This window comes from Microcaecilia unicolor, chromosome 7 (genome assembly GCF_901765095.1).
Source record: "Microcaecilia unicolor chromosome 7, aMicUni1.1, whole genome shotgun sequence".
NCBI lineage: Eukaryota > Metazoa > Chordata > Amphibia > Gymnophiona > Siphonopidae > Microcaecilia > Microcaecilia unicolor.
In genome coordinates this window covers 163,667,647-163,684,352 of record NC_044037.1, presented here as the reverse complement: position 1 = coordinate 163,684,352, position 16,706 = coordinate 163,667,647, and the positions used below count along the sequence as shown (strand labels likewise).

Genomic DNA, 16,706 nt, shown 5'->3' with positions numbered 1-16,706 from the left:
ACGGAGGGGTGCAGATGGGGTGGGGGTCGGGACCAGGAGGGATTGCGTACACACATAGGGGAATGGATGTGGCTCACTGGACCAGCAGGGAAAGTAAAAAAAAAAAGATTCGGGGGGGGGGGGGGGTCAGGGAGGGGGGACTATAATACTGGTTAAATTATGATAAACTTGCAGAATTTGCAAATTTTGTACACAGCATTTTACAGAATTTATAAGTTATGTGCACAGAACTTTACAGCATTTGGTAAAATTTATGTGCAGAATTTTGATTTGTTTTGCACAGAATTCCAGCAGGAGTAGTCTGTGTACATCTGTAAGCTGCACAAGCTCGTATGTTTCTGTAATTGAGATTTAAAAAATGCTACCAAAAAGAATGCGGCAGTGAATAGTTGTGTAAACCATTATTAAGATGATTTGGGGAAAATCCACTGCTTATTTCTAGGATTAGCAGCATAAAATGTATTGTACTGTTTTGGGATTGGCCACTGTTGCAGGATGCTGGGCTTGATGGACCTTCAGTCTGTCCCAGTTAGGGTTACCTCCAGAAAAAGGAGGACAGATTGAGCCAGTCTGGGTTTTACTTCCATTGCTTTCAATGGAAGCAAAACCCGGACTGGATGCTTTTTCTGGAGCCATATGGACTCCTAGTATGCCAATACTTAAGGGTTTTTTTCTTGCAGTGTGTGCGGATTTATTTGTATTCGCTATTCAATCAATGATTGTTCCAAACTTCAGTCTGGTGTTCGGGCTGCCTCTCTGTGAATTCCAAGCCTCATTCTTGTGCTCCAATAGCCTCTCTCAGTGAGATCCAAGCCTCAATCTGATGCTCTAATAGCTTCTCTCGATGTAGCTCAGCCTCAGTTAAGCCTCATTCAATGCTCTTAAGTTTCAAGCTTCACGCTAGTGTCCGTGTGTTTTCAGAGCTTGTTATATTAAATGCAGCCAGAGCCAGTCATCTTAGAGGCAGAGTTTGGAGGTACGTTTCAAGGAGTAAGGAACGCTGGATATTGTTTGTATATTTGTTTCATGCACAGGTTTATTGGTTTTAGATATAAAATAAAAGCAAGCATTGGAAAGGCTGGGCCTTTGTGAAATACACATTACCAAAGTAGAAAAACTAGAACGAGCTTATGCAAACGTTCACACCAGCCTGTTTTCAAAACACTAAGCTGGAGAATGGGAGAGAGTCAGAGAGAGGATGAGAAACCATTACAGAAACTTCACAGTCTTAGCTCACTCTTAGGCCACTCTTACCACACATCTCATTTCCAGTCCACTTACAGTTGAGCTGGGGTGGGTCGATCCAGGAGTTTGGAAGACACTTTTCCAGTTCTGGGTTCCACTCAGCTCTTCAGTCCAGGAACCACATGGCACTCCAAAGGTTTAACAGAAAGCCTTGATTTTTATTTAACGTCTGCAACAGGCAGACTCACCTCACTCACTTATAGAAACTCTTATCTAAAATTAACTCTAATATTTCTGCTGTTCTGTGGGAAACACCTGTACCCCTTTCTTCCTGAGTGTATGTACTGGGGATTCTTTTTGGGGCCCTTTTACTAAGCCACGTAGGCACCTAAGCGCACCAAAACAATGCCAAATTGGAGTTACTGCCCGGTTACCGTATGGCCCTTGCGGTAATTTCAATTTTGATGTGCGTCCACTATGCGTGTCTGAAAATATTTTGTATTTTCTGGCATGTGGCAGCTATGCACATCAAGTGGCATTTGACGTGCGCAGACCATTACTGCCTGGGTACCGCGTGAGACTTTACCTTTAGGTCAATGACCCAAAATGTATATGCAGCAATTTTCATTTGCCGCACGTTTGTTTTCGGGGGGGGGGAGATTACGTTTTGTAGGTGTGCTAAAAATTAATTCTGCGTGCGCCCAAAACATGTATCTACACTACCGCAGGCCATTTTTTAGTGCACCTTAGTAAAAGGACCCCTTCGTTATTTGTTAGGGCTATTCACAGGTACCCCCTGTCCATGCCTATCCCAGATGTTTGCCAGATGTAACCTCTTCTCCACCGATTCACTCCGCCACCACCAGGCACAATCCCTGTCCTTCTTCCATGGATGTACCTCCCAGGGTAGCACCCTTGCTTAGAGCAGGCTATGTCCTGCCTTGAACCCTGCTTGCAGGCCAGGCTCCTCGATCTGCCTGAGGCTCTGACACCATCAGTTGTCGTGAGTGAGCAACAACTGCTCCTTGTTCCTATCCCCATTTCTACTCCCTCCAGGGTATCCACTCTATTGGCTATTTTCATGTCATCTGCAAAAAGGCACACCTTTCCTTCCAACCCTTCAGCAATATCTCCCACAAATATATTAAATAGAATAGGCCCCAGCACCAACCCCTGAGGAACTCCACTGCTCATCTTCCTTTCCTCTGAGCGGATTCCATTTACCATCACCCTCTGCCACCTGTTGGTCAACCAGTTTCTTATCCAGTTCAACACTTTCGGTCCTAAGTTCAGCCCTTTCAGCTTATTCACGAGTCTTCTGTGGGGGACCATATCAAAGGCTTTGATAAAGTCCAAGTAGATTACATCTAGCACACGTCCCTCATCCAGTTCTTTGGTCACCCAGTCAAAGAAGTCAATAAGATTCGTTTTAGCAGGATTTTCCTTTGGTAAAACCATGTTGCCTCGGGTCCTGTAACCCGTCAGCTTCTAGAAAGTTAAATATCCCTTCTTTCAGCAGCAACTCCATTATTTTTCCTACCACCGACATGAGACTTAACAGTCTGTATTTTCCCACTTCTTCCCTGTCTCCACTTTTGTGAAGAGGGACCACATCCGCTCGTCTCCAATCTCGGGGAGCCTCTCCTGTCTCTAAAGATCTATTAAATAAATCTTTAAGCGGTCCCGCCAGGACCTCTCTGAGCTCCTTCAATATCCTGGGATGTACCCCATCCGGCCCCATAGCTTTGTCCACCTTCAGATTCTCCAGCTGGTTATAAACTCTTTCTTCCGTAAACAGCACAGTATCCACTCCATTCCCAGATGTTCCCTCTGCAGCCGACTTCGGTCCTTCTCCAGGATTTTCTTCCGTGAACACCGAAGAGAAATAATTGTTTAGCACATTTGCTTTATCTTCATCACTCTCCACATACCCATTCTCATTATCTTTCAGTCTCGCAATTCCATTCCTATCTCTTCTCCTTTCTCCAATGTATCTGAAAAAGGTCTTGTCATCTCTCTTTACATCTTTAGCCATTTTTTCTTCCGCTCGTGCTTTTGCTAGCCGTATTTCCCTCTTCGCTTCTTTGAGTTTAATCCGATAATCTTTTCCGTGATCCTCTCATTGCGTTCTTTTGTATTTCTTGAACAACCCTTTTTGCTCTTATTTTTTCAGCTACTTGTTTGGAGAACCATATAGGCTTCCTGCTTCTCTTGTTTTTGTTTACTTTCCTCACAAAAAGATCAGTTGCCATATTTATAGCAGCCTTTAGTTTGGACCACTGTTTTTCCACTTTTCCTAAGCCTTCCCACGCCACTAGCTCCTTCTTCAGGTATTCCCCCATTTTATCAAAATCAGTACGTCTGAAATCCAGTACTTTGAGTTTTGTGCATCCACACTCCGCCTGCTTTTTCGACCTGTTTGACCACTTTAAGATCATCACAGACAATCATCTCCAAGTGCCGCTCCTCTTTCATGCACAGAAATACTTCACCCCCCTAAGGTGTACTACTCTCTCGGGTTTTTGTAGTCCAAATGAATGACTCTGCATCTTTTAGCATTAAATCGTAGCTACCAAGTTCTGGTCCATTCTTCAAGCTTCACTAGGTCCTTCCACATGTTATCCACACCATCAGGGGTGTCTACCCTATTGCAGATTGTGGTATGATCTGCAAAGAGGAAAATCTTACCAGACAGCCCTTTCACAACATCCCTTTCCTCTAACCTTTGTTGCCTTCCAGTCAACTAGTTCTATCCCAGTCAGTCCCTTTAGGGCCTATACCAAGGGCACTCAGTTTATAAGTATGCTATGCAGAACTGTGACAGAGGGCTTTGCTAAAATCTAATTACACCACATCTAGCCTTCTCCCTTGATCCAACTGTGTGGTCACCCAGTCGGATTAATCAAATTTGTCTGACTAGATGCTGCCTTGGTCCTGCAGTCCATTGGATTCAAGAAACCTCACTATTTTTGTTTTAGCAGTGTTTCCATTAATTTACTTACCACAGAGGACAGACTAACTGGCCTGTAGTTCCCAACATCTACTTTTATAGAGAGGAACCACATCCACCCTTCTTCAGTCCTCTGGGCCACTCCCGACTCTTGAGAAGCATTGAAAAAGTCAGACAGTGGTGTCACCAGAACTTCCATAGTTCCTTAAGTACCCTCAGATGTATGCCATTCCTAGCCTCATTGCTCCGTCCACCTTTAGTTGAGCTAGCTCCTCTCGAACACAGTCCTCTGAAAATCGTTTGGGGTGTACTACACTTCCATTCCATTCCTATTTATGTTTTGTCATCTGCAGTTCTACTCCCAATCTTTCATCTGTGAACATAGAACAAGATTTGCTAGTACAAGATGAACAAAATTCAACTATGTTATCCATTAATGCTAAGGAGCCTTTGGTAGGGTACATTGGGAACTGATGTTTGGGACCCTTCATAAAAGAACACACACTAAAAATGAAATTACTGCAAGAGCCACACGGTAGCCGGTTGGTAACTCTATTTTGGTGCGCGTGTAGACACTTATGCGGCTTAGTAAAAGGGCCCCACTGTTATTTATAAATGATGTGGAAATGTGACCAGTGAAGTTAGGTCATCAGATTTGCAGTTGAAACCAATTTACTCAAAGCTGTTATGAGAAACTGCAGGAGGACCTTGGGAGACTTCCCCTTGTCTAAACTTGTACAGCGCTGCGTAACCCTGGCAGCGCTATAGAAATGCTAAGTAGTAGTAGTAGTAGTAGACTGGGCATCCAAATGGCAAATGAAATTAAATGTGGACAAGAGTAAAGTGATGCACATTTAGGAAGAATAATCTAAATTATAGCTACACAATCCTAGGTTCTACATTAGGAGTCACAACTCAGGAAAAGGATCTAAGTGTCATCGTGGAAAATACGTTGAAATTGGTGTACAGCGGCAGCCAAAAAAGTGAACAGAATGTTGGGAATTATTAGGAAAGGAATAGAACCAAATAAAACATTGTCTCTCTATCGCTCCATGGTATGACAGCATCTTAAAGTATTGTATGCATTTCTGGTTGCCACATCTCGAAAGAGATATAACGGGATTAGAAAAGGTAGAGAAGGTCAATCAGAATGATAAAAGAGGATGGAACAACTCTCCTGTGAGATAACTTACCTAACACCTTTCCATCTAAATCCTCTTATACCTCAGCTTATGATCGACTGTATTTAAATCATGTAACGACTTTATCATAACCATACTCTGTAAGCCACATTGAGCCTGCAAAAAGGTGGGAAAATGTGGGGTACATATGCAATAAATAAATTACGGGGGTTAGGATTCTTCAGTTTGGAGAAATGATGGGTGAGGGGAGATATGTCAGATACCTATAAAGTGCTTCAAAAAGATGGTAAATAAATCCGGAATGGGTAAACATAAATCAGTTGTTTCTCTTTCAAAATTACAAATGGCAGGGGGTATGTCATGAAGTTACAAAGTAGTACATTTAAAACAAATAGAAGAAAATATTTTTTTCACTCAATGCATAGTTAAGCTTTGATGATATATTCTGGCAGTATCTATTGCAGTGAACAGCTTGTAGATTGAAGGTAGGCTAGTTGATCTGAAGATTTTGGGGACTTTACTTGGGCCTCTATTTGGAAAGAGAAGTGCTCTTCTTCTTACCATTTTCAAGCCATCTAAAGAAATGTAAAGCACTTTTAAAGGCATGGTTGTTCCAGCAGCCATACTCCAGCGAGTGATTCTGCTCTCTTGGGCGCTGGTATCTGGGAGAGAGTATGTATGAATGCCAGCTTTGCATTGGATACTATTTTAACTATGTAGTGTTCTTGTATGTATATTTTACTTTCCTACTGAATATTGTAGTTAATTTTGTTTGCCTTTATTTTGCTTGTAATCCACTTTGATCTGTCCATCAGTTAAAGCGGTCTGACTGCCTGATGAATTAATGTTTGCAATCTTAGTGGAGGAATGTTAACTATTTGGGCTAAAATTTGAGCATTCCATCTGGGTCAGGGCTGTTCTACTTTGAGATCCCATACTCCTTTGAAAAAAATGGCACGTCAGTGTTGAATTTTTTTTTCATTAGTATTTCCCATGCAGAAATGCAAAAGAAAACACACAATGCACATATAAATCTTTTACCTTCAATTTAACATTTATGTGTAGTGTCTTGATATAGTGGTTTATTCATTTGCATCTCTGAGTACAGAGGTCTGCAGGCAAATCATGGAACTCCTATGGATTGCTACAGGATCCATACATGTTGATTGCACATGGCTAGAAGTTAGCAGCTGCCAGCGCTGTAATCCTGGTGTAAGGCCAGCCAGGCAAATTGTTACCAGTTATTTGTTTTCTCTTATTGCAGGACTTGGCAGAACAGCAAGGAAATGGCATTGATTCCTTATGATGCAGCAGCAGCTCAGGGACTGCAGAAATTTCACCAGTCTTTGGCCTCCTTTTCTTTTGCTAGCCACTCGATCCACATCAAGCAGAACTGGAAGCAGCTGGGAGTAGCTGCTGTGGTATGGGATGCTGTATGTACTACTCTTCGCATTTTCAACAAACAGTATTCAAGGAGCTGGGAAACATGTATTTTACTTATTTGAAGTTTTGGTTTCAGAACTTGAGGGGGGGGGGGGTTAATTTTAATACATTTTATAAACTACTTTTACAGTAGTTCCAAAGCGATGTATATTAGCATTAACAATTAAAATATGTACAAAATAAACAAAACTGCCTAACACAACAGAGTAAAATTCTGAGAGAGCCCCTAAGAACAGGATCAACTGGAAAAAAAAACCTGTCAGGTTTTCAGTAATTTATTTCATCCTTCAGTAATTAGTTCTATAGTTAGGCACAATTTCCTAGCTCAGATTCTTGTCAATCTGTCTGTATAGCTGTAGGAATGAGTAACAAGTGTTCTTGTGATGATCTAAGTCGCGGGTGGGCAACCTTTATACACAAAGGGCCATGTGAATATCAGTACTATCTCTAGCAGGCTGCAACATTAAGTAATATCGTAACTTGAGATGCACAGAGCTCCATATACCTTCTGTGATAAGTAAAAATGTAACTAAAAATGATGCAAACTGCTAGAGTGGCTATTCTGATAGTATTTGCAAAATACAGTATTTAAATTTTACCAAAACTCTGGTTATTGACATTTCCTGTGTACACTTCTTTTCATGGGCCACAGGTTACCCACCCCTAATGTAAGTGACTGACAGGGCTCGTTACTATAAAATTCACTGTAAAAATCTGATCTTCTGGTTCCCTACAAGAGACTTTCTGTGACTTAGAACACATCTGTTCAGGCTGGAAGTGTGAAAAAAAGATGATACATTTGTACCAGGGCCCCCAAATTACTGTAATCTGTTAAATCAGTAAAGGATTAGATTTACTTAAAGGTGTTGTTACCTCATTCAAGTGTGCTAACATGTATTAATGTGCATTTAATGTAGGTCATTTTTAATTTTATTTGCTAAAATATGCACAAACTGTATTACCGCACTTTTGTAAATCTAGCCATAAATTATAAAGTGTTAAAACTAACTGCAATGTCAGGATAAGTAGAATCTAAAATATATATATATATATAAGTTCAAGTAATTCACAAGCTCAAATAAAATAACAAGGTGAGGTGGATTATTTCAAAGTTCAAGCCTTCACTTCAAAGAAAAAAATATATACATGTGCATGAATGGTGGGGAAGGAAAGGAGCAGAGGTTTGAAGAGGGTATCAAAGAGCAGAGCAGCAGAACCCAGCATCTGAGAGAAGGTTGAGCTCAAAGTTTTGTATTTTGGGAAGGACTCAATATTTAAGAGTACCAAACCCAGCCCAGAGTTATCCAGTAGGAGGATGTCTTCACTTCTTTCAATAAGCTTGGCACAATATAACGACAGACAAATGGGTTGGGCTCTCAGGATTATCAACCGTGGAAACAAGATAAATTTTACTCATCTTTCCCCTCTCTCCCCATTTTCAATCATCAATCATCCTCCAAGTCGGTATGAAGTCCTGCAATTGGAAATTCATTCTCCTCCTTCAGAACCAATCCATACAAAACATTCCTTTGCAAGATCAACATCGGGGATTTTACTTCCATTATTTTGTAATCCCCAAAACATTGAGGCCTTTGTCATATCCTCAATCTCAGGAAATGTAATATTTTTTTTTTTGGGGGGGGGGGGGGGAGAAGAAAAATTAGGACGCATTCTTTAAACACCATTTTACCTCTCCTAAGCTCCAACAGTTGGCTTACTTATCTCTGTGCAATTGAAGTAGATCTTCCTGGACTCTCTTCACACGACAGTTGCCACTCTTCAGGACGTAGGTTTCGTCATAAATATGGAAAAGTCCATTTTAGTTCTAACACAAACTATACAGTTTATCGGAGCACAGATAAGTACAATTCATAGCAGAGCTTACCTTCCTCAGAAACGTGCAGATTATTCAAGACCTAGTGTTTCACTTTCTGTCAACAAATAAGTGTACAGCAGGGATGTTTCTAAAACTTCTGGGTTGTATGGCAATTTCCACAGTGATCTTACCTATAGCAAGACTCTATATGTGTGCCTAAAACTTCAGTGGGATCAACGCAGATGACCTCTTTCTCAAAAGATCCTTGTCACATATTGTGAGGGAGTCGGCGGTACAAGGCAGGTTTTCCTTAAGAACACTCCCTCACTGAGGCTGGAGCTGAGCTACCTTAAGGCAGGGAATAGGTACGTTAGCCAATTTGGCCAGGAAGGTGGGCTGAAACTGAAGCAGAGAGCAGTAAATTTAAAAGCCCTCTGGCAGGGCAGAACGGAACAGGGAGGCCCTGAGTAAGAAGGCCCTGGGTGTTCCACTCAGTACTTGAGTGAGAGGGAAGCAGATGCCTGCACCACCCAGCTGTAAGCAGCAGAAGATTACTTCAGGTAGGAGAAGGTTTACATGGAAACCCTATGAGTTTTTCACCCTTGAGGCCAGAATAGAGGCAGGCCTGGGTGTGTTGATGTGGAGCCTGTCAGAGACAGAAGGTTATTAAAACCTTAAGTGCATATGAAGATTGTGGAGCTTGTCAAGGACAGAACTATGGAAAATTTTACAGGAACCCTGAGTGCATATTGAGGCTGTGGAACTTGTCAGGGACAGGACTGTAGGAAATTAAAGAGATATCGCTTTATCCCGTCTGTGAGCTAAACAGGCTTGTATACATGAAAATACATTGTGTTTGTGTTTTGCTTCCATTGCTTTGTCTAGCTGTATTTCTGAGGGTGCCAAACCTGGCCACTGGTCCACTCTACCATACCAGTCAAATCAAGCACTCCTTAAAATGGTGGAAAAGCCTATCAAATTTATTGGTGGGAGCCCCCTTCAGATCTTACAATCCAGAATTCTCTCACAACAGTTGCCTCTAATGGGCTGGAGAGCCCAGCTATTGCACTTTTGAACTCAAGGGATTTTGGACAGTCAAAGAATCCAACCTCCACATCAATCTCTTGTACCTTCATGCAATCTATTATTCAGTACTCACTTTCAAACACCTTTTGAAGGGAAAGATTATTCTAATACATACAGACAACCAAATAGCCATGCTTCATTTAAACAAACAAGGAGGAACAGGTTCTCTCAGCCTATGCAGAGAAACCTACCACATGTGGGCTTTGGCTCTGCACACTTGAAGTTATCCTTCAAGCCACATACATTTGAAGGCACTCGGAACCTTATTGCAGACAAGGTCAGCAAAATTCTTCAATCTCACAAATTTGTCACTATCCAATCTAGCCACATGCAGAATATTCCAATGTTGGGGCACTCTATAGATCTCTTTGCCAAAAATACCAACACAAAATATCACCAATTTTTGTTCTAGAATACCTTCCAAGAACAGCTTGTCTACAAATTCCTTGAATCTTTCCTGAAAGCAAGGCCTTCTTTATGCATGGCCACCCATCCCACTGATTTTAAGACTCAGCAGACACAATACTAGTAACTTCAAACTGGCCTTGTCAAAACCTTGGTGCTCTTGGTTCTCCACTCTGATCATAGCCCCTTCACTTCCACTAGGATCTCATCCAACTTTGTTAACCCAAGATAATGGGCAACTTCTACACCCCAACTTAGAAACCCTAGCATAGTGGTTCCCAAACCTAGTCCTGGAGGCACCCCAGCCAGTCAGATTTCAGGATATCCACAATGAATATTCATGAAAGATTTGTATGCAGTGGAGGCAGTGCATGCAAATCTCATGAATATTCATTGTGGATATCCTGAAAACTTGACTGGCTGGAGTGCTTTCAGGACCAGGTTTGGGAACCACTGCCCTAGTACTTACAGCCTGCTGACTCAAGAGATACGATGTACAGCCTCTGCCTACTCCAAGAAATCATCACTGCAGCAAATACATTTTCTTTTTTTAATTTATAGAAGTCTTTATTCAGCATTGTTAATCAAAACAAACATTACACTTCTCTGTAATCTTCTGTAAGAGAGTACATTTAGCAGGAATTTTCAGCCTTTCATGACCTACATCAAGATAAACTCTCTCTTCTCATTCCTTAGTGAGGATCTTCATTAAAGGTCTCTGGAATACTTGTCCACCTATACAGTTGCCTTCTCCTCTGAGATTTTAATTTGGTATTCTCAACTGCCATCTTCCCCCTTTGAACCTTTGACTAAAGCTTCTTTACAGTTCCTCATTGGGGAAAACACTTTTTCTAGTCACAATTACTTCTGCTCTCAGAATTAATGAAATACAAGCCTTGGAACATTATCCACCATACATTTGTTTCTTTCCTACCAAAGTGGTATAACAAACTCACCCCAAGCCTCTGTCTAAGGCATGCCCTCCATTACAGGCAAGCATTCTTAAACTACTTGGACAGAACCAAAGATCTTCGGCAATCATCTCAACTTATTATTTCCTTTTATGAGCATTTCTTAGGCGTTCCAGTCTTTCTATATATATTCTATCTTAGATAGCAGACTTATGGAGCTCATTTTCGAAACAGATTTTTAAGACGTTTTTCTATGCAGTTCATCTGCAGTGTGTCCCAATCACAAGGGGATGTGTTGGGGCAGGATTTGGGCATTCCCCAAACTTGCATGTTTTTCAGCCATAATGGAACAAAGCAAAAATGTCCAGGGCTAAAAGATGTTTTAATCATGTTTCATCCATTTTGATACAGAAAGTGAAAGTGCCTTGGTGCTTTGTAGCTTTTACTACATGAGACGTGGGGTAAGGAATATTGTAGATGAAAATATTCGAGTTATTCCCCAAGTTTTCCACGTCATCACTGTGACCCCTGACGCAGGTGCTAGTCACCGAAACACGGCCCGTGTCGGGTCAAGGCTCATTCATTAAAGAACTTTGTTCCATTTTAAAGGCCCGTGGTGCTGTTTTTTTGTTTGGACTTTAGTTTGTACTTTGTTCCCTCTCTTTTGTTATACCCATTATACTTTAATCACAACTAAATCATAAAGTGACCACGTAACCACTGGAGGGATTAAGGAATGAGCCCCCCCCCCCCCCCCCACAAAGATGTGAAATGAACAGTACATACCAGCCTTTGATAGCATCAGCAAGCAGGTCCCTGGAGTAGCCTAGTGGTCAGTGCAGTGCACTGTACAGAAGGGGACCTAGGCCCATATCTCACTCTGTTTACACTTGTGAAAAGTGTGAGCTGTCCAAAACCCACCAAAAACGTACTGTACCCACATATAGATGATAACTGCAGGCATAAGGGTTATTATAGTGGTGTACAGTTGGGTACAGTAGGCTTTTAGAGGGCTCCCCATATAATATAAGGGGGTAAAAGTGAGATGTGTATGTAACCCAGGTCTCGCCCTGTTCTAGCTCAAGACCCAGGCCACAAAAGAAGTTCACTATCTTTCTCACTTCAAACCTCAGTCTTCACTTTCATGTGGGCCACTCTTACCACACACCTCCTTTCCAGCCCACTTACAGTGTAGCTGGGGTTGGTCAGTGGTCTGGAATAGTGATCTGGGGGTTTGGGAGACACTTTACTATTTCTGGGTTCCACTCAGCTCTTCAGTCCAGGAAACACACTGCACTCCGGAGCTTAACAACAGCTCAACTTTTATTGAACTTCTACAATAAACAGCTGGTAAATCAATCAATTGTGTTGCCAGTATATTAAAGTACTCTTGAATAACTTTAAGCCAGCTTTTGTTGTCCCATGGGGAACACCTATACCACTTACTTCAGAAGTATATTTACAGGGAATACTTTAGTCATGGCTATTTACGTATAGGCAGTGACTCCTGCCACTGCCTATCCCAGAGACCTCAATCCTCACAGGCTGTGCTCCTCACAATTTTCCATGTCCAGACCTCTTGGGATCTGACCTCTCTGCAGAATGGCCTTTTTCGTTTGCACCACTCTGTTCTTGGGATGGGCACTCCCTGGATCCATTCTCATGTTCCTGGACTGGGTTTCTCCTCTACCCACACCCATAGAGCTCTCCTCTAAACACAGTTGCAGATTTGCTGAGCCACAACTGTTCTCTACAGCCAGTAGTTGATCTCCCTATTTGGGATTCCCCTTTACTCCTCCTGGTCAGTGGCAGGGGTCCATCAGGCAATGAAAGACCTGCAGGCAACCAAAGACCAAAAGCTAAACTCCAAACCACAAAGAACAAAAGACCTCCCTAAAGGGCATAACCTTAGCTTTATCTCCTCCCAAACTCCTTCCTCCCTGTCACTCTTCAGTCACAGGGCATTCTCTCTCTGCATTTTATTCCCAAACTGCTCCCCTTGGGCTGGGCTTCCTCTCACCTGGCGACCTCCCAGTCACTCCCCTTAGTGACTCTCTACAGGGATTTACTCTTTTCAGTAATCTCAATCTAAAAGGGGATTACATGTACCTGGGACCTTTTATTTGTCCACTGTAGCACCCCCCCCCCCCCCAGGGTGCTCCACTGCTCTGCTGGGATGTCTGTGTGGCCAGTCACTAATAATGCTGCCCCCTATACTTCCCATTGGCTTGTTTTTGTTCGTTTTTCATTTGGACTTTTTTTTTTTTTTTTTTTTCAAAAATGGTCACAAAAGAAAAATACACAGAGTACAAAATGTCTAGGAAATGACCATTTTCAAAACAAAAAGATAGATCGCTATGTTCACCACTTGATTTTTGGACGTTTTCAGCAAAAATCCTAAGTTGGATTTAGACGTCATATCAAAAATGCCCCTCTGTATCTTTCTGTTACCATCAGCTGAACTTGGTCACTTGGTAGAAATACATTGTCTGCTTGTCATGTCTGTAACTACAACTCGCCTAACAGGGGTTTCTTTGATATCTGCAAAGCTGCAACTTGGTCATCTACAAATACATTTACACAGCATTATTGCATCCTTCAAAATCTTTTTGCTTAGACTTACCTTCCTCCACCCAGTGTCTTCCTGGTTGCCTTATTTTTTTCCTCCAACCAGGGGCGTAGCTGCTATGGGGCCACGGGGGCCTGGGCCCCCGTAGATTTGGCCCTGGACCCCCTGCCGGCGACCCTCTCACCCCCCTCCCGCCGCCAACCCGCCGCCTGCTACCTTTGCTGGCGGGGGACCCCAACCCCCGCCAGCTGGTCTTCTTCCTTCATTTGGTTCCTGACTGACTTCCTGCATGTACAACGTGCAGGACGTCAGACTCACAGAAACAGAACGAAGCCCTGCAGATCGCAAGGCTTTGTTCTGTTTCTGTGAGTCTGACGTCCTGCATGTTGTACGTGCAGGACGTCAGACTCAGAAACCAAACGAAGGAAGAAGACTTTGGCTGGAGGGGGGGGGGGGGGGTTGGGGTCCTCCGCCAGCAAAGGTAGGCGACGTTGGGCGGGGGGTTGAAAGGGTCATCGGCCGGGGGGGGGTCAAAGTTGTTGGAGGTGTCGGCAATGGCGGGCGGGGGGGGGGTTTGGTGTCGGCAATGGCTAGTGGGGGGGGGGGGGTTGGCGGCGCCCGGGGGGCTCAAATGTGCCCCCTCACCTCGGCTCTGGACCACCCCCCTACCGTTGAAGTCTGGCTACACCCCTGCCTCCAACATATTTCTAGGCAACCCTCAGCTTGCAAGTCACCAACTGTGGCTGTATTGTCCTTGAGACAGAAAAGTTGCTTACCTGTAGCGGGGGTTCTCTGTGGACAGCAGGATAATGCAGATACACTTCCCATGCACCATCCCCTCACAAAAAAGACAACAAACAACCCAACAAAACAAAGTTAAAATTAAAACCCCTGAAAACTACATATTCACAAGAAACATTATACAAACTAGTGGGATCTTTGCACCATAAAGATACTTACTTTGGACTTGTGCTTGTTACTGACTTTCTGAGGAGGCTGCTGCTGTTAGTAAAGTGGGAAGGGTGCAATCCATGCAAGTTGTCAGAAATTAACAAGCAATCTAGAGAGGGCAGTTCTCCACAAGCAGCTCATGGAGGCTAAAACCAAGTGTATCTGCATTATCCAGTTCATAGAGAACCTTTGCTACAGGTAAGCAATTTTTGCTTTCTCTGCTGATCAAAGAGAATGTTTTCTCTCTGACCCTGCCTGTATCTATGCTCATCACTTCTTCTTATCTCTATGACATTGCAGAAAGTGCAGCCAAGCAGAGAATATGCCCCTTTGTCCAGATCTGTCATGGCCATTCAGCCTTGAGAGAATTCTATGGTTTTCTCTTCATCAATTTGCTGTTGTACTGTGGGATAGTGTAGAGAGTATCTGTAACAAAATCGCTTAATCTGCATTATGATGTGTACTACCTCTTTTTCTGTTCCTACTGAGAATATGCCTAGAACACATTCATGAAAAAGCACCCAAAGTCCTGGCCTTGGCTTATTTCTCCATGTAACTTGCATATCTGTAATTTAACACAGAAACTGTTACTATTATAGTGCATAAGTAACAATGTTATTATTAAGAGTTATACACTACATAACAACTCTGTTAGCTAGGCCCAGATTCTAGGATCTGAATTTGAAGGGCTTATTTCCAAAACCCACTAAGTCCATATTAGTTGACTGGACTTAGAGGGTTTTGGAAATAAGCCCTTCAAGTATACACCTCTGACTTTTGATGAACTTTACATTCCAGATTGTTATGCTGGCTCTGATGCGTCTGAAATGAAATCTCTTTGCTTATTACTTACCTCAGGCTGTTGTTCTTTGTACCTATCTCGAGATGGGGGCAGTTAATCTGCAAGGGCGTTCGGTGATTGAGCTGGGAGCTGGGACAGGACTGGTGGGCATTGTAGCTGCTTTACTAGGTGAGTCTGGTTGCTAAATACACTTGTCATTTCTTCTACTTCTAGTGCATTTTCTTTTTTTCTGTACCTCTGTCTGCAGTAATATTCACTGCAAGATTTTTTTCAGCTTTATACAGCATTAAAAAAAAGGGTGTGTAAAGTAACTGTAGATGTCTTTTATTGAACTAACTATACTGAGTGCAGAATGAGTGAGCAGCACATCGTCAGCAAAAAGTTGTAATTTATAATGATCCCCACCACACTCGAGCCCAGTTATATTGTGACATTGTCTAATAGCCTGTGGCAGTAGCTCAATTACCAGAGCAAATAATAATGTCTCATTCCCTTATGCAATCAAAGATCCTGTGTTGGTGCCATTAATTTTATTTATTTGTTGCATTTGTACCCCACATTTTCCCACCTATTTGCAGGCTCAATGTGGCTTACATAGTACCGTCAAAGGCGTTTGCCCAGTCGGTGGATAACAAATACAAAATTGTATAGTGATCGTATGAGGTATAAGTGGAGGGTCGGAATGGATGAAGATTGCGTGTTGTCCTGTTCGATCATAGTCATGCTGTGTTGGTAGGTGAAGAGGGTTACGTGGGGTCTTTGGGGCAAGCCTTTTTGAAGAGGTTGGTTTTTAGTGATTTCTTGAAGTTCAAGTGGTCGTGGATTGTTTTAATGCAGGCCTCGGGTTTAGCATAAATCTGACGTAGCCAGGTAACAAATCAGCCCAAAAAGCTCAGGGTGTCTAAAAGAGTGAACATAAAGGGCCAGTGTCAAAGGCCTTCTCTGCATCCAGGGATAGCAAAAGCAGGGAGGAATACACATAGGTGGTAGTTTTCCCTAAGGAGGGGTTTGTGTCCCACTACCATGTAGAGATTTCAAGGGCCTGCAGCTTTGGCCTTGAGGGATGTTACACAGGGCAGCATACCTAACTTTGGACCTCACAGTGGTATATACAATCAGTGTAGGCTGTGGGCCATGAGGGGCCATCCATTTGGATGGCAACCTGTACTTTCCCAGTCCTCTGTGGTCTGTGTACTGTCCTCCTTGAACACTCCTTTGTCAGGTATGTGTGTGACATAGGGCTGTGGACCCTCAATGAGGGGATATAGGTTTGATTGGCTTCCGTTGGAGGCCCATTGTCAGTTTAAACTTTATGCTTTAGCCCATAAGGTATTGTATGGGTGTTCTCTGGACTACTTGGTTGGATTGGTTACAATAAGGACCACAGATCGACAGTCTCTGTGATTGACAGATAAGTGTATTTTACAGTGTCCAACTTTGAGGAGG

The 16,706-nt window shown here is 42.7% G+C and overlaps 1 protein-coding gene across 1 annotated transcript in view; it reads left to right on the top strand.

Moving 5' to 3' along the window:
- Positions 1 to 876: 876 nt before the first annotated feature.
- Positions 877 to 16,706, top strand: part of METTL21A (methyltransferase like 21A) — a 40,613-nt gene continuing 24,783 nt past the window's right edge. Inside the window, exons 1-3 of the mRNA XM_030210427.1 lie at positions 877 to 976; positions 6,542 to 6,710; positions 15,317 to 15,428. Coding sequence (XP_030066287.1) covers positions 6,564 to 6,710; positions 15,317 to 15,428 — 259 coding nt within the window. The 5' untranslated portion in view covers positions 877 to 976; positions 6,542 to 6,563. The remainder of the gene's footprint in view (positions 977 to 6,541; positions 6,711 to 15,316; positions 15,429 to 16,706) is intronic.